We start from the raw sequence: 20,722 nt of genomic DNA on the forward strand, positions 1-20,722 counted from the left end.
ATGAGTGAGTTTGGTGTGGAGGAACTTCACCTGACCTCAACCTGATAGAACACCTTTGGGATGAATTAGAGCGGAGACTGCGAGCCAGATTAAAACCGAGACTGAGACAGTCTGCCTTTACATGCACATGAATGTAATATGGAGTTAGCCCATCCTTTGCAGCTATAACAAGCTTCAACTCTTCTGGGAAGGCTTTCCACAAGGTTTAGGAATGTGTTTATGAGAATTTGTGACTATTCCTCTAGAAGCATTAAGAGTTTCTTTCACTGGAATTAAGTGGCCAATCCCAACCCCTGAATTCATTGATTTGGATGGGTGTCCCAAAACTTTTGGCAATGTAGTGTATCTCATGGTAAAGTTATATTTCCACTTGGGTGCCTTTCCTTCTGGCTCATTTTACTCATATCAAGCTATAGTGACCCTGGTTAGACAGATTTGCACGTACTAAAACCAACCCACCCATACAACATTTCATTTCTTTAAAAAAGCAAATCATTTAGTCAAGTGTAATGGAATGAAGACCACACCATTATTCCACTGACCATTCACATGATAAGCATCACTAGAGTGACAACATTTGAATTTGTTTTTCTTTAATTATTTTGCAAACAATATTAGCATTCAGATACATTGTTAACAGTTGGCTGTGTAACGTCATGAAAGCAAAAGTCCCATTAGAGCTGTGAAGACTGAAGCCTCTGCTTTATTTACAAAGCAAGTAGAGCTGACAGATGAACTTGTAACTGGAGAAGAAGGAATCTACAAATATCCTGTACATTAGTCCGTTCAGCGAGTGCAGCAGTGGGATTGCTTGGGACCCAGTGAAGAGCAAACATTATTTCCTTAGGGTAAGCAGAAACCTTGAAGGCCACATAGCAAGCGTTCACACAATGAGGAATGTGTCCAAGAAGTGTGTAATCTTTACCTTCCCATGCCAAGCAAGGAGGCATGCTTAAAAGTCCATGTTTTATGCCTTTATTTAATTTTCATGTTTGAGTCTGCCAATCAGGAGGGGATTAGCACTTTTGAGGATGGCTTTTTTTGTTGTTGCTCAGAACAAAAATACCAATTTGGGTGTTCTAGCTAGATTATTTCCAGAATTACACACGGATATTTAAAAAAGGCTAGCTAGAAACGAAGTTAATTATTCCTTCAAATTTCTACTTTTTTGGTTTAGGCTTTGTTGCCAGTTTAGAGTTTTTGATGCATTAGTACACCAATTGGTGTACTTTTCCCCTTTTGAATCAAAGATGCCCAGGACCCTTTTCTGCTCTCTCAATCGTAACACAAAAAGGTACAATATCAACATCTGTACCATGCCCGAACTCCTCACATTCTCGCTCTCTCTCTCTATGGCGGGGCTGAGGCATCAGCAATGCATGAATGGGGTGAGCAATTCTCCTTCACTCTGCTGCAATCCCATCACAAATAAAATACAGAGGATTTGAGCCAAAACAGAATAGGCTGCCTACAACCACACACTGAAACCTTTCAGTTAGCTTGCCAGCTGATCTATATGGAAGGGTGTGTGTGTGTTTACAGTCCTTCATAATAGTCCTATATAATAAACAAATTCCCCTTTACTTATAATACTTAAAAAAAAAAAAAAAAGAAAAAAAAAGACAGGCTTACTTCCATTTTTTACACTGGAAGTCGTCAGGACGGTTTGAGATTAGTAATGAATTTCGGTGACCAGCACAAACCCTCACCAGGCAGCTCAACCATCAGCACTGTTACATGCAGCAGTACGATATTGACAGGTGTAAATCTCAGACTGGTCATTAATCTGATTTGCAGCAGCAGCAGTAGCAGGTATGTCCAGTACACAACAGGAAATTCGCTAGATAACAGACTAGTTAAGCAGTGGAATTCTTTATTATATAATTGCATTGTAATGAAAAGGGTAAATTAAAATGATATTGGTTTATGCACATATTAATAAATCTTAAATTGCTTACATCTTCAGTCTGAAAGGACTAAAGATCTAAGAGTAGGGATGTGCAAGGTTTTTTTTTTCTTCTTTTTTAAACATTTTTGCTTTGCTGCCAAAAAACAAAGGCATGTTTCTTTCCTCTTTTCCTTTTTTTTAACACGTGGAATGGTTTACTTCCACTCTGGGATTTGTTAAATACATTTCCCATAGTGTCTATATTTTACATTTACCCACACAGACTGCAAGATGAACAGGAGAGAATGACATCGGTAATGAAATTGTGGCACGTCTCTGTTGTGGAGTGTTCACAGTGTCACCTGCACTCTGCTCCTCTATAGGCTGATCCTGCCATGTTGAGGGAGAGCTGCTGTGCATGTGAAAACCACTTTACAAGAGAAGCCACCATCAAGCCTTTCCACAGAAACATCAGGCAGACGAGCATAACCGCTGTTAGTATCTCATTTGATTTCTTAAGCTAAATTCCCCACTAAATCAGTGTAGAACTTCCAACAGTGGCAAACTTATACTGATATATGAGGGATGTTGTAATCATCCCACTTAAACAAAACAAAAACAAAAAACACAAAACAAATCAGAGATCTTTGCACATCCCCTACCCAACACTGGGAAACTCTTTGAGCCCAAGTCATGTGTTCATATTCTGTGTCCAAACTGTGGGTAAATTCTGCATTGTACAAGAACACCTGCTCTGCATAAATCTCATCATATCTCCCAACAAGACGATTTAATGTTAATTCAACATGATTCTTAGCAAGTAGACACAGATACAACCCAAGAACACATTAACTCTGAGTAGAAGAGTAAATGAATTCATTTTAGTAGAACTTCAAACTAGCACTACATTGTCAAAGCACTGGTGGCCAATTCGAGTGCTTTACCCAAGGCAGCGTTTTTGGTGCTCGTTAATGCCGAAGTGCTTCTGAGGACGAGAACCAACAAGGGGTCAGAATCTATGTACATGGCTTTGCTGCTCCATACACAGCCTGGCCAGTTTACGCAGAAGAAATTTCAAGCGAGGTTCTTCTCTCAGATCCCAGTATCTCTGGGTGCTCTCAGTATGACGTTTCATGACGAGTGTACAAAGATGTATTCCCCAATGTCTGAAGAAAACGGTCTGAATCATTCTTATATGCAGCTGTTAAAATTTTATCTAGTTCCACAATAAGAGAATGGTAAGCATATTTCAGAATGATGATGATACAAAGCTACAGATTATTCTGATAACACACCCTATAGACAAGTCTCCATATGAGGATCCTTTTTGTTGTCTTTTCCCCCTCAAAATGTCACCAAGCTAGGCACCAATAGTTTACGACAGTGACAAAAAATAAAAAACAAAGAAAAACCTAAGGTAAAAAAAAAAAAAAAAGACCAACAAAAATAAAACAAACAAAAAACAGACAAATAAGAACAACACTGTCATTAAATTATCAGTATAGTGCCCTACATTAACCCAATCAGTTGAAGCCTTCGGCAGGTAAGGCTGAGTCAAGGTTCAGCCTGGGTTAAACCTATGGTACTTCTAGACAACATTATGCAAATTTACAGTATACAATTTTGGATTTACCATGCAAGAATACTTTTTTTTGTGTGTGTAACATTTAATAGCTTGACATCCAGAATAATTTACATAAAAGGACAATAGTTATTCAACCAGAGCTAGGTGAGTCATAACCATGGTGGTCGAGTGCATCCAGGCGAGACGGAGAAGGGAGAGTGAAATGGGTCAGGGGTGAAAGGGGTGTGGTCCTGCAGATAACATCAGCGACACTCCCACACTTTTACAGACTGATCTACACTCCCGGTCACCACATAGGGAGCAGTCTTGTGAAAATCTGTGGACAGATAAGACCTTTCAATTACGAGCATGCAATAAAAAAAGGTCAATTATAACAAAAACATGATTGATTGCTATTTGGTTGGCAAATGTGGCATGAAGTTTAAAACCATATACAAAATCATACCAGCTCTTTTTGCCATATACAAAATCATACCAGCTCTTATGAATGAAGAAATCAAATTTGCCTAAAAGGTACATTTTGTTTGAGCTTGAAACCAAAATGCAAAAAGCATTCTGGTTTCCCCCAAAAGCATCAAGATACGAGATGTTGTGTGCTATGTACTGCTAAGAACTCGATGAATGGTTTGTGAAGCATCTCCAGAGAGTTCTTTAGCCCTGATCCACTAAAAAAAAAAAATCCAGACAGTTAAGAGCCCCCAGGATGCTGCTTTGTTCTTGGAAGATGGACAATCACATCTCAAACTCTTAGCACACAGTGAGCCTCCTAGCAAATCTTTCATCCTTTCAGAAGGATGATGTATTTTATGCTGCCTGGAGGCATCTCTGCTCAAACGAAAAGAAAGACATTTTAAAAAGCATCACTGCCCAGACAATAGCGAGTGATTCAAGGAGGCTCCAGAAGCTTACCCAGAGAGGTAACAAAATGTTCATGGGCACTCAAGGTTTTCATGCAACGCTTGTTTTTGTAGTCCCAGATCCTCAAAGTCTTGTCATCAGCACAGCTCACAATGAACTTTCCACCAGGGTGGAAAAGCACCCCACGCACCCAGTTATCATGGCCAACCTATTCAAGACATCAGAATATCATACACGGCATTAAAAGAAACCCCTTGTCCCTTGATGATTAAGAAGAAACAAAGTGCTTAGAAACAACAACAGGTTTGAGTACACAGAATGCCAGATGAACAATTCTGCTTTTGATTCATTACATTATTAGACAATATCAAAAACTCTGACCAGTGTGCAACTGGCTGAAAACTGTGTGTCAGAAAAAATGTATGATAATCAAGCATCAAGACTCTTCATCCAGGTCAGAGCTGTGTGGCCTCTTACACAGAGATGCCCATGACTCAAATTAAAGGACTAGTGAGCTGATCTACACTTGTGCATTCTGATTGACATTTACTCATTCACACTAAAAATAAAACAAGTATATATACTGCATGCACAATTTACTTATTACTTACACCTCTCCACTCTGATTCTGATTATAGAACTGTAAATCAAGCACTTGTCAGGTACATATGGTACAGATTCAGTGAAACTGTACCCTAATACATAGCAAAACATAGGGTACAGTTTTGTGTATGCTAATTTCTGTTCACTAATGCTCAACAGTGCACATAACGTTCAGACAATTTTCATTCCACTAGCTCACTCACCAGTGTCATAAGGCACATGCCAGTGCTGACATCCCACATTTTGATAGTTTTGTCTCTGGAGCCAGACAGAAGGAAAGGTCCAGGTTTCCCACTCTTCTTAGTCTGGAAAGCAAACAAGAGAGATGAGCCTCAGGTATGGTGACAGCACTAACTGTGTGTATGTGTGTGTGCGCATGTAGAGCTCTTTATAATAATGGTCTCTATAGGAAAGGCTGAGTAAGATGTAATGCTGTGTGCAGATTGCAGATTTTGCCTCTACTTATCAACACAGTGAGACAGACTGCATTAACCTGAGAGCAAAAGACTACAATTAACATCATTGCAGCCTGACTCTTGAACAGGAGTGTTCATTCACATATCCAATTAACCCCTAGTACTGGGTGAAGGGGGTCCCTGAATGTGACCATTCTACAAAACCAATAAGCTAAATAGCTAGTTCTGAAAGCACCAATGGTGTTCTTCTGAAGGCATTTTACAGCTGAACAATATCCTGGACATGCTTGTTAATGGTAGAGCAAGTGGTCCACATATAAGTTTTTAAAATTTTTTCTAACATTACACACAATATTTCAACAAACACACATTACAACTAATCATTACTCTCAACTACTAATCAATGTCCATTTTTTACGAACACCTGTTCACCTGCACATTCATTCAGTTTTAAATCTATTTAGCCAATCATGAGGCAGCAGCATAATCTATAAAATCGTGCAGAATCAGGTCAAGAGCTTCAGTTCACAAACACCAGAATAAAGACAGTGTGATCTTTGATATTAATCGTGGTAGGGCTGGTTTGAGTATTTCACAAACTGCTGATCTGGTAATTTCACACAGTCTCTAGACTTTACACAGAACCAAACCAGCCTATCTGGCACCAACAACCATACCACAGAACACATCCCCCCTTCTGATGTTTGATGTGCATATTAACTGAAGCTATGAAACGATTGACCTGTATATGCATGATTTTATGCATTGTGCTGCTGACACATGATTGGCTAATTAGAGGACTATATAAAGTGGACAGTAAGTGTATACACTACCAGTCAAAAGTTTGGACACATCTTCCAATCCCATGGTCTTTCATGGTGTTTATTTCTTACTACATTGTAAAACAATGCTGAAGGCGGCCGAAATACACAATAATGTCGTTTGAACAGTTGATATTGAGATATGTCTGCTACTGATGCTCTGTAAAGCCTTCATAACGGCTCTAATCTGAGGTGCTGTTAATTGGTGATTTCTGAGGCTGGTAACTCTAAATGAACTTCTCCTCTGCAGCAGAGGTAAGTTTTGGTCTTGCTTTCCTGGGATGGTCTTCATGTGAGCCAGTTTCATCATGGTGCTTGATGGGTTTTGCAAATGCACTTGACAATACTGTTCTTGCAAGAACTATTCCAGAACACCTGACCTTCGTGTCTTAAAATAACAACTGACTGTTTTTTGTTGTCATTACATATGGATTACTTAAGTCCATGTGTGTTATTTCATAGTTTTTAAATCTCCAGTATTGTTCTAGAATGTAGAAAATAAATCTCTAAACAAAAAACACTGAATTAAAAGGAGTGTCCAAACTTTTGACTGTTTTGTGCTCTGTAGCTAGGTACACTACCAGAGAGACACGATCAAATTAAAATGCCTACTCTAAGGGAAAGCAATTAACATGTTCATGTACGCATATGTATTATTTACAGAAACCATTGCAGTAACAATGAGCTTCATTATTATCGCTAGCTGTGATCATGTAATTGAGGTCAAGAAATCCCTCAAATATTCTACCTGAGCAGGTTTGGCAGGGCCAAAAACTCTTTGAAAGAGTTTGTGTTAGCTGAGGGGAAGAATAGGAAGTTCCCCTTTTTGCAATTACAATTGAAAGTCACTGTACAAAAGCTGCCTGAAGGAAACGTGTGGTTTGGGCAAATGTTACATCTGATAAATTGGAAATTGGATATGGTTGATCATGAGACTGGTAAGAATGAAAAAGAACTTGTTTAATCACACTCCTCAGGCAATTAAGTGTTAATCATCCCAACTCCATTTCACAGTACTTTTTAGGTGATCTTCACTCTCCTATCAGGGACGTGTTTGCACTTGTTTACATGGTGCGAAAAAGAAGCTAGCCATAATAAATCTATTTCAACAGCAGCATGTCAAAACTATAATACACAATTAAATAGAAGCACTGTTCTGGTTTTTAGCCACATTAAGTGACCAGGGATCTTCCAGTGCTGTTGTAGCTATTCTCACCTCAGAGCCAGTGGCCTCCAGTATAGTGGGACTGGCACTTTCAGGAGCCCATGAAATGCATTCCACTACATGCTCATGTTCCCTTAGTTCAGCCTTGCACTCCTTCGTAGCCACCACCCACACGCGCACCGTCTGGTCATTAGAACAACTTGCAATCAGGGAGCCGTCTTGGTTGGGCCGCACCATACGCACCCATTCTCTGTGGCCAGTAAACGTCTTCACACAGTACCTATCAGACAGACAGAAAATTTTTCATCCACAGCCTTAAGATAATGAGGGGGGGGATGCTTTTAAAGATCTAATTTAAACCCATATACAAGTTATACCATACTTCAAGAAACAAAAGCACAATTTAGTCATAGTTACTAACAGTACTTACCCAGTGGCCACTTCCCACATTTTAATGGTTTTATCCCTAGAAGCAGATACTATGTGATCTCCATTGGGCATTATAGCTACAGATGAAACATTATGGTCATGCCCTACAAAAAAAAAAAAAAGACAAAAGGGATAGGAGATGAATTTCTATAATACATTTATAATAAAAATGATCAGATATTAAATATTCAAAGATACTGAATACTGTGTTCTCTGTGCAGTTCTCTTCAGCGATAACTCTAGCCACATTTTTACCATGCAAATTGGATTGTTCCAGCAGAACTTAATAATGGCTTTTTAATTGCCACCATGACAAAATGTTAAAACACATTAGGCAATACCATAAAAGAAAGTGACAGCCAATTTGCCTTGGGTGGCTTTGTTCTCAAAAGAACATGAGACGGAATAAAAAGCTTACTGCACAGCACACCATTTAAAGCTACTAAACACATTCTGAAAATAAGTAGCTGAGAAAAAGAGGGTTAAATATGGAGAAAGCCCCACAGAACATTATCTTGTCCTAGCAAGGATAATTAAACTGCTGTGCAAATCTCCTAATCTCTTACCTAGAGAGAAAGAGAAAGGAGGGAGGGCAGAGAGAAAGGAGGGAAATGGTGTAACAGAGACGGAGTCATTTTGCACCCAGCCAAGAGAGGAAGAGACAGATTGAGAGGAGGGGGGCAGTGGGCGGGGTTCCTGCAATGCTTCCCTCAATCAGCACGCTCTGCTTGTCTGAGGGCAACATGCCAGTTTAACTGACAGGGTGTAAATTACAAGGCACCAGATTTGAACATAAAGGCTGTTGCAAATGTGCTGTTTGGATTTGTACCACTGAGGATTTACAAATTTTGACAGGGATTAAAATATAAAAATTCATCCAGCACAAGTGACGAACAAAATTCTGGTGTGATCCGGCAGGCAGCAAGATGAAATGAATGCCATTTTCATCCATTTCTGTTGTCTTTACCTGTCTGTGTAGCCTGCAGGCTCATATTACCAGATACGTGACAGTAATTTACCGAGCAATTGGAATATGAAAGAAGGTAGTGTGCAAGGTCTAAGTGAGCAAGGACATTACACGTCATGTTCATGGAGAAAAAAGGGGACTTTAATGTTTCAGACAGAGACTGAAGGACTGAAAGAATTGATTTTCAAGCTTGAATTAACTGTATGTCCATAAGCTGCAACACTCTGAAGGAAAAACAGCACTGTTACAGAGAGAAAAAAAAAAATCAGTGTAGTATTGTGAGATTCTCATTATATCATTTTAATTCTATTCTTGGGTACTACAAATAAAGGTGCTAACAAGAATCATGCAACACCTTCCCCATTAAACCACTATGGAAAACCACTTTCAGGGCAAGCAGCATGTTTATAAGCTACATGTGAAAATGCTCAGATTCAGCTATTCCAAATTAGCTTGAGAGAACTTTGCTCACCATGCATGGTCCTGATGCACTCAAAGCCTTGGAAGTCCCAGAGTTTAATAGTCATGTCTGCTGAGCAGGAAGCCAGCAGCTTTCCAGTCTGGTCAAAGGAGATGTCCTGGACAGAGTCTGTGTGGCCTTTCAGGGTACGTTCAAAGTCTCCAGTCTCATAATCCCAAACCTGGGGGAAAAAGAATAACAAGATTTCCATTTAGCAGGTATACTGATGCTCAGGTGGCCGGCTCTGAAGAAAAATGACAGATGCCCACCACCTGGTTATCTGTCTCTCTTTGTTTGTGCCTACCTAAAACACACTCACGAGTGAGAGGAAGCAAACATGCAGACAAAGTCTCCAAGATTTCAGTACAAATTCAGACTTCTATGGTACATGATAGACTAAAATGAGAATTTGGGCTTCCTGGTCATGGTACCTTAAGCACATTGTAAAATAATGCAAAAAAAAAAAAAACAGCTTTAATACCACAGCATGAAAAACACAGCAGATGTGAGCAGAAGGGACGGGACATGGCATGCTTGGGTGAGGGACCATGGCTGCACTGGGGCAGAAGATAAATTGGCTGAAAGGCAAGCACAATCTCTAAAAGAGAACAAAGCCAGTAGTTTTAAGTGAATTTTATAATCAGTCATGAAACAGCTCCTTCCATTATTTAAAATAGCAAAATAATAAGCAGTTACAATTATGCAACACTGTATTTGGAGGCAGTGTTTGCTGAAACAGAGTTTGCTATTGATGCCAAGCTGGTGGAAGTGGGGCACATATTTTACTATAGATTTCTCCATTGCCAAGGAAACACTGGCAGTATTTTAGAAAGAGAAAACAAGCATTCAAAATGCTTGAGAGTCACAGGAGGAGTTGGAGAACAAAAACAACTCTCAAACACATCTATAACTCTCAGTGATGGCAAGATATTGAGCTGACAACAATGAAGCCTAAATAAGACGCATAAATGACCAGTTTGAATGTCAAGAGCAAAACACTAGATGTAAAGACAGCAGATCCTAAATAATCCATACACAATCACTGCTCTCTGTGTACTGCAAATTGCAGTTATTTTAATTTGCAAGCCTTGTGCCAAAATGAAAGAGTTAACCAAAAGTTGTGCAGTTATTAAATAGTCAGCAAAGACAACTCACCTTTATTGTAGCATCCTCTGAGGCAGACACCATAACACTGAAGACTGGGTGGAAGATGACCTTTGTGACAGGACTCCTGTGGCCACTAAGGGCATATCTCTCAGGCGGGCGGGGGATCCATTCTTTGGGGTCTCGTTTCTGTCCTATAGGTCCTCCTAAAGTGATCTCCTCTTTTGCTTCATTCAACTTGGATTCTAACTCCATCACCTTAAGCGAATCAGTTTAATGTGGAAAATAAGGAAACAAAGGATCTTGAGAGTTTTATCATTTTACTTTGCACCTTTAAACAAGTGATGGTTGAATATTATCATTTACAATTTAATATAATATAATGGCATATGCTTCTGTTTTATAGAGAATACATCATACCTTCTTCTGTAATCTGATGACTGAGGTCCATTTCTTTTCCAAAAGGCCGGCATACTTCTTATCCAATTCTTCATTCTAATGACAAAAAGATGCACGAAATATGAAATCCAAACAGAGCAAATCATTATTGCAATCACAGGAGAGAAAGAGTGTTTACGTGTGTTCATCTCCTATGGACCAAGACCGCTCACTGAGATTACAATTATAGTGTATACTGGGAAAAACAATTCATGATCCTTGGTGTCAAGGCTGACTTGGTCATTTCATCAAGCTGACTGAGGGAAAACTGTCATCAATGTTTAAAATCTTAAACTAGAATGTAAGGAGGGGAAATCCTTCATGAAATTCAGAGGAACATCTTTAGTTAACCGTTTCAGCTTTAAAGGCTATGACAATCACAGCCTCATGTTTTGTAAATATATAAAGAAATCATGGAGATTTTGGATGGATATTTTCTGTACTACACTGAGCTTGGTTTTTTTAGTGGTTGAATATCAAACACTAAAAATAAACATGTTTAAATAATAATTGCAATAATCTCCCGCTGAATGTAATGTTTTATATACAGTAAAAAATGTGTACTGACTTACAGTATGAAAAAAAAATGATTTACATGATTTATTTTATATTCCCCTCAGTATGTGTGTGTGTGTGTCCTTGCACATGAATGGCTGTAATCGGAGCTGGCAGCTAAAAGGAGGCTCTGTTTGTGAAGAGAAGGGCGCATATTAATGTTTGGCTTTGTGAGGAGTAATGTGTATTTTGGGTTGTTTCTAGCCACAGATACAGTAGAACATTAGTATCCATTTATGTTTGCCTTTTCATGTGAGAGAATTAAGCTTAGGCTTTCATGTGAGAGAACAATACTTCTTTATGCATTGTATTAATAATACTCACACACATACATATATACACACTATTTATACACATATATATAGATAGATATATTTACATACATATATACCTACATTCTGCATATGTTTTAGACAAATACATTTTTTAGTTAGAGGAAGAAGACAGGTTAAATATTCAAGTCATCTGCAGTCAACAGCACCAAATAGCTGCATTTTTTGCACAGGATACTGTTCCAAACAAAGGGTATCTTAAGCACAGTTACACTAAATATGTTGCCATCCTGTGGCAACCACCATTTAAAAAATCTATTCTCTATTGACTTTTGCCAAACAGAAACTAGTGAACATGCTTCTTTGCTCCAACTATAGCACTTTTAAAACCGGCATCTGATGCAACTGGTAAAGACATGACCAGGCTGACAACAGAATTACTTATACGAGGTAGATTAATTAGAATGCATGGATGACATTAAATCAGGATCCCTCAGGTATGTGGAAACGCTGAAAAAGTAAAGCCAGGCACAAAACTGTACATGCTGCTTATTACACACAATCACCCAACATTCAAACATTAAGAGAAAATAAACACATGCGCCAGACTTGTGTCCCATAGCCCTTAACTGAGACGTTGGCCAACTGACTTGTCACCAGTGCAAACATAATAATGGAACAAAATTACTACTGTTAAATAATGTTTCATAAAGGTGTCCATGGGACTGTTCCAGCAATGTGCTGCAACACATCAGTCATCTGCGTGGATGTTTTATTACATGGTACAGCTAAATATGAACCTCAGTACCTACTAACAGTACTACTTCAGACTACTTAATGCCTTCTACAGCACAGGCAAAGTAAGCTAGTACCCAATACTCAGTGGTTATCAATAGTTTGCATAATGGATCTCAGAGACAATGATGAGAACATCTCAGCAGAACACCACTAGCTAATTAAAGAGAGCTCTTAGCCATGCTTCCAGCAGGTGCAAGCTCATCTGATGCTGCATGCTTATCTATCGACAAGTGACATCAATTATTCATTGCCGTTCCTCTATAAAGGGGGTGAAATTTTTTTTAGTTTTTCTGTACGAAACTACGAAACCTTTTACCAAAAACTGCTTTTCTTGGCAATTTGGCAGGATTAACAAGTGGTAACTGAGAGGGACTGTGGTTTGGGTCTTTATCACTCATTACCATCTCTTAGGAAACAACATTTAGCACATTTTCATTTGGAATTAATTAAGCAAGGTTTATGTGAAATTAAGCAACATTGGTCCTTGGTTCTAAAAAGGAGAAATTGAAAGGGTATACCCCCACACTCACCATGTCTAATTCCGCCTCCTTCTTGAAAACTGAATATGCCTCTTCATAGCCATTTGAACGAAGGTAATCAGCTATCGCTCTATTTCTGGAAAAATAAAAAACAAAGAGAAGAATAATTAGTTCTTAGTGACTGGCAGGCTGATTCTATTTAAGACTGACTGGCATTAAAAAAATCCTTAGTAGGGGGTTTTGGTTTTTTACCCCCCATTGACAACAAAGAACAGAACAATAATGTCTGAGGGGAACATTCAAAGCTATAATTTATACATTTTTATTTCTGTGGTTAAAGAGTGTAAAACTGCATGACAGCATCGATTTTAGAAAATGTAACATTTACCATGAGTGAATAACAAGATTTGGGGTAAACAATGAAAGAAAATTGTTTGTGGAATGATAAAAACAAAAGAACAAACCACCAACAGATAAAGAATTCAAAGTCATCTGTGCAGACTTAACATCTGTATAAAAGGTCTCTGAGAATATTGTAAGGAATCTGACTTTAATGGCAAACATGTTGCTGATTAAAGGTTATTTATAACAAGATTCCCCACCCAACTAATCAAACCCAAAATGGAAAAAGATCGGCTTTAAACTCAGCATTTCACCCCATCAGCTCCAAAGGAATGCTGGACTTGCTGAATACCACAGTGCCCATGATGTGGAAATCTTGTAACAAAGTAAAATAATGCTATTCACATCTTTTTCTTATGATATAATTATTTTAGCTATTTACACTGTGCTACTTTGCTATGCAAGCAGAAAGCTGTATCTTCTAACCAATCATATTATTACAGCAAGTCATGAAGACATGTTTTTATTCATGCGTGTTAGATCCATACATGACAATCACACTGGATATCAAATTTCCAGTTGCACTTTTACAGACTGCATAATAAACCTTATTTTTTATTGGACAATATTAAAAATGTCGTATGGTTAGCCGTGAGAGATTTACTTCACAGTATAATCACATTAAATATATACACAATATTTGTTCTCTTATCCAGGAATACTGAATGAAATATCCTCTCTAGGCAAGTATGTGCAATGTAAATAATAAAACTGATCTCAGAGATAGTGAGCACAATGAAGGTAAAGAAGCATATACGCTGTAGGACCCCTTCCTGGTATTGTGTTATCAGATGAGAGAGATACATAAGAGGAAACACAGAACTGCAGCTTTAGCACAACAATCATTTTTACTGATCAAGATACATATTAAAAAAAAAAACCCCACCAAATTAGCATTTGGTATTATAATGGTGTCCTACAAACACACAAAACAAGGCACCCTCCAAAATTGAAAAGGGAAAAGAAAGGAAAATAAAAGGAAACAACAATGCCCCATGTAATAAGTACATCTGTAGATAAGCCCACAGAATAAAGTGTCAGTGTTCAGGGCTGTTTGGCATCACATATTGATTCCTGGGCAGAGCTGTTCAGTGTGCTTCATTGTAAGCAGCAGTTCAATGCTGCTCTCTCTAACAGCAAGACCATGAGCTAAAGTCAAGGTCAACCTGAGGTTATCTCTCATATGACAGTCTGTAGGAATACAACAGACACTGCTAGAGGGCATCAAACATCAATGTGTGCGTTAAGGTCATGGCAAAGTACAAATTTCAGACCATGATGCCTGCCCCCCACCCATGTGTTTGTGAGTCTTAGAATATTTACCCTATTTCATCCTTCATTCTGACAGGTTCAATACCAATTTTGAGTTGCAGGGAGAAAACCAATATTTTTTTTTCTCCCCAGGAGCTAATCCAGAAGCCAGTGTGAAATTTCCCCAACTATATACTATAAACACTGTACAAATTAGTAATATCACTATCCCAGGATGACTGACTATCGGTGAACACAAGTTGACCTAATAAAGGGCACAGGGAGACCATAACTATTCAAATCATCCTCCTCTATTTAGCAGAGGTTTTATAAGGAGGACAACAATATGTTTTACATGTGGTAGGTTCACATAAAAAGTATTCAAATTTTCTAATACCCCAATTTTTACAAATAACTTTACAGGAATTATCAACACTAGCCCTAAAAACATATACCATAACTTCCATATAAAAAGCACATCCTGATACAACATATGGTGCCTGCCTCAGTCTTGACATAAGATGATATGATCTGGTTGACAGCAAGTGGACAACTTGGAATTCTATTCTGTGAATATAATATGCGCCATAAAGTCACATTTCAAACCAGATAAAACATCTAGGTACAAGAGAGAGAGAGATCACAAGCTCAAATTTAGTTGTTGCTAGAGCCATCTGTGGCTTGAAGTCCAAGAGAGCAAAATTGGCCTTGGTAAAAATGGAGACACGCTCCCTTCCATCAATCAGAGTGACACTAGCCAATCACAGGTGTCTCTGAGCTCATGTATGCAGAAGAGAGGCATTTGGCCCCCTTCTTAACATGTTATCCTGCTCTGTGACACAATGTGTAGCAGGTCGAAACAATGTGACTAGGTGACTTCATGTGTCTTAGAGGACGCAGAAAGAGGTAGTGGGTGATAACACTGTACCAAATTTTTACTTTTTTCTTGTTCCTGGGAAATAAGTGTTATTTCCCCATTCTTTGTAACCCAAATAAAGAGAAAAAAAACCCATCTTAGCCATGAAAGTTTGGGTTAGTTTTTTTTAGTAAAATGGGATAATTTTGAGGTTTTCGTTCTCTTAAAAAGCCCTAACTTCAAGGGGCTTAATGGCTATTTTCTTATCATTTTCCATCAAAAGTAATTGGAAAATGTCATTCACTACCCGGGAACAAAAATCGTGTTACATAGTGTAATTGTTTAAAAATCCAATAAAGCAGGTAGCTGAATACTGTGGGACAAATTGAGATGAAATGCAACACTTCCACAAAAAAACTAAAGTAGAAGTAGAAATGGACTATTCAACTAATGGCTACGCTGAATTAAAAAAATAAGCTTCTGGGGCATCTGGCTTGGTACTGCAGCGCAAAAGAAAATCAGTGGTGAAAGTGCTGGCCAGTAACTGTGGAAACCACAGAGATAGATAGAAAATTCGACTGGAGAAGATTTCTTGTGCATGAAGGGAAAGAGACACCAGCAATCTCGCAATAATAAAGAATAAAAGATATATTTGCTATAAAACTTAACTTTTTTTTTTTAAACCTTTCATAAACTATGAGGAACATTTTAAAAACACTGCTAATATCTGCCTCAAAGCAGGCAAGAAAAAAAGCAGAGATGACAAGGAGAACATCTGGCAACCCAAATAATTTGCTCTACAGCTTGGAAGATGGTCTCATTGGCAATAAATTCCAAGCGGTATGACAGCAGGAACTTGTGAAAGTACAACTGCATAAGCAGCGTTACCTCACATCATAGTGTGCGTCTAGCACTCATCACTTCCTGTCCATTTACCATTCACTTCCGCATTGACATCAAAGCCAGACACAAAGCACACAGCGTACATCTAGCTTGAGTAAACTGCTCTGTATAGACCAGCTACTTCTCAGCCTCTGTGGGAATCTTTTTATGAGACTGCCTCAGGATAGTGAATACTGCTTTGATATTAGGCTGTGGCTGTCACAGACCAGTGTGTGCATCAGAACACTGCAGTGTGCGTAAACAGGAGGCGAGACCGCATTCTTCCCTGCAGCTTTGACCTGAATCAACACTCCTGACATAAAGAGCCTTACATCACAGCCATCATACTCTGCCGCCTTTATCCAGGACACTCACACAAACAAGGGATCAGAAAGACTGCAGAAGAATCGCCTTCTTTTAACACATAACTGAAAAAAAAAGGCTTTGAGGCTTTTGAAGAGGTTGCTCTGCTGAATAAACTGACAAACTTTTAGCACAAATCAGTAGCCTGGTCACCCAAGACAAGCAGGTTTCATGTCTGGGCTAGTAGTATCTTTATAGTTACTGAGCAGACAGGCAGATTCAACAACGTGGGAAAAATAAGCATATTTTAAGGAAAACTCCCTATTACGTTTGGTGTGTGTTTAAAGACAATATGCTTCTACTCTTTAAAATCCCTGCTGGACTCCACACACTGGCAGAGACCTGAGCAAGAATTTAGTGTACATGGTCTTATACATGCATAGTGTGCATATGCATGTATTTGAGATCATTAATACAAAATAAAGCAATTAAAGAACAGAGCATTGAGGTCAAATATCTCTCTGCCAGTACAACCTGCAGTCAACTTATGGTTAAACCATCAAGATAAAAACTCCTTGGGGAAATGGAATAGTAAATAAATAGTAAATTAAATGTAAATGTTGAATTCTGGTGATGTTTAAAGACAACCAATCAGGTCAACAAATTAAACCACTGCACATCATAACCAATCAGGCCTAGTCAGAGGGCTTCAGAGAAAAACTAACATGATTTTCATGAGCAGAAATGCTAATATTTTATGAGAAAATTTCAAATCCAAAAATTCTGCTAATAAGATGATGTAAGCTGCCTCTACCAAATCACCGCACATTCATATCTAACACATTGAAAATTAGAATAAACTGAAGATGAAAAAGCTAGACACGATATAACAAACTCAGGCGTGATTTTCATTGGTGATATGAATATAAGCTAATTCCAAATGCTCAATTTTGTTTTGAACAGCCATCAAAGTGCTGCTGGTCCTTGAATGAGAACTGATGGAGGACACTCAAAGCTGGACGTGTGCATGCACAGCATGCGACTGCTTAGCCAGCTGTCAAACACACACACTTGGTAATGAGATTTGTGGAGCTCAGCAGAGGCCACACCTCTTAAAATATCACAGTCTAGCGAAGCAGGGACTGAAAGGCTTTGCTTTGTTTACAGTCATTTGAATAAGGATATGAGCCAGTGGTGGGCACGCACACAAACGCTTTGACACACAACCAGCAGCACGTGGTGGCAGATGGGTTTACACCCTCATCTAAAAATGAAGCTCTGAATTACACATTAAAATTCCCTCAGTCAGGTCTGGATGGTGTGACTGCTGGATGGTAAAGAATGTCAACCCAATTTTAAGAAATGGTCTCTTTGGTCTGTGTAGGATTGTTGATGAATTTCAGGACAAAATGGTGTTCCATGGGCTGACATGTCAGGGTAGCTCCACTTACACTGAGACAGAGAGAGACTGAGGGCCCACACTGCCTTTTCATTCACATTCATAACATGTATTCCTATTATGTTACTAAACCATTATATTTAATGCTAATACAGGACATGCATAAAATACTACAGGCCTGAGGCAATAGGGCAGTTTGAGTGGTGAAACCCTCACAAGTGACAGAAGGGCCTTAAGCTCATTCATCTGACAGTGTTTAGATTAAATCCATAATGATGGTGGGCACCCCACAGAAAGGATGGCGAGGGTTCATCCACTACCCATCAGGAGCTGGAAACCACAGACTCTCACACAAACATGTGCAAAGCTACCAGTCTCCAGAGTCTACAGTAGGCAGGCACACACCTGCAACCTACATCCAGCACACAGCAGCCACACACTGCTCCCTATGCAACACCGCATATGAAGCACTATTGTGATATACACAAAGAAGAACCCTCCTGCAAAGCAATAGAAAAGAACCCTTTTACAAAAAAAAAAAAGAACAGTCACTATTGAGCAAAGGTGAAATAGATAAAAATCAAGCAACAAAATAGACTCAGGGTTGTAACAGTGTGAACATGTGTGCCCACACACACAAAATCAGTATCCCAAACAACAGATATAACACTATCCGAGCTGCATTTTTTCACTTTTCCCCTTTATTTTCCATAAAACGTCCATTGCATCGTGCATCCATTAATTACTTTAATCTTCAAGGTGTTAATGCAAAGATGTATTCATCCTAGTGTATGAAAGTCTAAAGGAAGAACAGACTACTGAAGAAGGCTTTTGGCTAATCATTGCCGTTAGTAAGTCAAGAGGCACCTCCTAATTCTCTGAAAGGCATTCTGAAACATTACATAACTACTGGGAATGTGCCTTCTGCCAAATTTACTCAATTACACATAGGAAGAGTCAATTATTGAGTAGTACATTATGGTGTATTAGCAGATATTCTGTTAATCACTAGGAGAGAAAAAAAATGTATATTAAATCACCATAATCAATCCCTATTCCACTTCAGTGAAATCATCTGTGTGCCTCAGCAGATATCAAGATTCATCAGCTTCTGCCCACTGCAGCCTCAGCTTTCTGTTCTTGGCTGACAAAAGTGGAACCCGGCATGGTCTTCTGCTCTTGTAGCCCATCTGGTTTGGCGTGTGCATCCCGAGATACTTTTCTGCTCACCACAATTGTACAGAGTGGATCTCTGAGATACTGTAGTCTTTCAAGCTCAAACCAAACCAATCAAGCCATTCTCTGCTTACCTCTCTCAACACCGAGGCATTTCTGCCGCAGAACTGTCACTCATTGGATGTTTTTTTCTTTTTCGCATCATTCTGAGTCTCTAAAGACTGTTGCTGTCAAACCTTTTTCCATTGTAAGGGTTTATGTGAACAATACCAAAAGCTGCTGGCCTGTGTCTGCATGACTTTGTGCACAGCTGTCAAAACTGCATGAACGAGGTGTACAGGTGTTCACCAAGGGGCTGATTAAAGTCTCATCACTCAAATGAAACATTCATTAATATGAAAAAATATATTATGTTTGTTTTAATGTGGATGGCAGAATTTTGTCTCTTGACCTGACTGACCAAAGTAAGCAATTCTCGTATCAGTAAGAAATTATCTTAACTTTCAGGGTCTCGAATAAATCTGGATTGTCACAGGGTCATGGTGACATGCTTAATGGAGTGTATAAATAGGCAAGACTAGGCAGGGAGGGCCTCTAGAAATTATAATGGTGCAATACATTCGCACCACTTTAATATAATATGGCCTGATCAATGTGGACAGTGGACAGATACAGTTGATAAGCAGACAATACAGCTGATTGTAGAAGACCTTTCATAAACCCACATTCCTTGGGTTGAGTGAATATGTGCATAAGGAGGCAGAGCATTGAGACTTGTGGACTTACAGTTCATCCCGTTGTCTCTGTGACAGCACCATGTTGGCAGTGGGGAGGGAAGAGGGGGGTCAGGTGAAGGTGTGCAGCAGCTGCTGTCTCCTTGGCAGGAGATCACCGATCGAACACAGACTCAGGCTCACAGGGATGTATGCTGCTCACACTGTATTCTTCCCCTGACAGACCAGCTCCAGTGAACACTGCGCAAAGACAGTCTGCGAACATCCACCAGTCAGACTGTCACTGCATCTGCACAAGGAAAGCAACACACAAAAAGTGAGAATGTCAGACCAAGCCAAAAAACACCTCACAGAAGTCAAGCATGCAATGAGAAAAGAGTGGACAAATCCAAATCTCTAAACATTTCAGTCAGACTGGCTTAAACAAAAATGTTATCGAATGAGCCATCTGTTCCTCTCACTCCCATATACATTTTCTCTCTGCACTCACACTGACATGCAGAGCATTTTGTTATGGCGTCCTGCTGCCCCTGGTTGGCGCTTCAGACATGCAAGAGGGGTCTGATGACCCAGATTCAAGCATCAACCTACTTCAGCATCCCAACAACACCCTGTCCTGCTTAAGAGGAGCAAACAGGTTTCAATAATTTGACTAACAAACACCACTTTAATTAATCTCAACGAGAAAAACTAAAAATCCAAACAGCAGCTACATACTCTCACAATTCACAAAGAAAGCACAAGCAGAAAGTATGTGAAACTAGGAAGCTTTTATGGCAAAAGCAACAATAAAATTTAGTTAGACCCCCACTCCGTTCATAAAATCATTAAGCCTTTTGAATACATGAATTCAAAAAGAAAGGTAAATGTTCTGCAAATGA

General features: G+C 39.1%; 1 protein-coding gene across 4 annotated transcripts in view; it reads right to left on the reverse strand.

Moving 5' to 3' along the window:
• Positions 1–576: 576 nt before the first annotated feature.
• Positions 577–20,722, reverse strand: part of LOC131368205 (lissencephaly-1 homolog A) — a 43,739-nt gene continuing 23,593 nt past the window's right edge. For 3 of the 4 annotated variants that reach the window (XM_058414182.1, XM_058414181.1, XM_058414183.1), the window contains exon 28: positions 19,894–20,130. Coding sequence is in view for 1 of the 4 variants with exons in the window: in XM_058414184.1 (XP_058270167.1) it covers positions 3,716–3,789; positions 4,383–4,539; positions 5,138–5,239; positions 7,388–7,616; positions 7,767–7,869; positions 9,205–9,373; positions 10,348–10,554; positions 10,717–10,791; positions 12,890–12,974; positions 19,894–19,925 (1,233 nt within the window). In the remaining 3 variants the exon portion in view is untranslated. Of the gene's footprint in view, positions 3,790–4,382; positions 4,540–5,137; positions 5,240–7,387; positions 7,617–7,766; positions 7,870–9,204; positions 9,374–10,347; positions 10,555–10,716; positions 10,792–12,889; positions 12,975–19,893; positions 20,131–20,722 lie in introns of those variants that run through there. The other variant, XM_058414184.1, reaches the window with a different exon arrangement.

Source organism: Hemibagrus wyckioides, linkage group LG17 (assembly GCF_019097595.1).
Source record: "Hemibagrus wyckioides isolate EC202008001 linkage group LG17, SWU_Hwy_1.0, whole genome shotgun sequence".
Taxonomy (NCBI): domain Eukaryota; kingdom Metazoa; phylum Chordata; class Actinopteri; order Siluriformes; family Bagridae; genus Hemibagrus; species Hemibagrus wyckioides.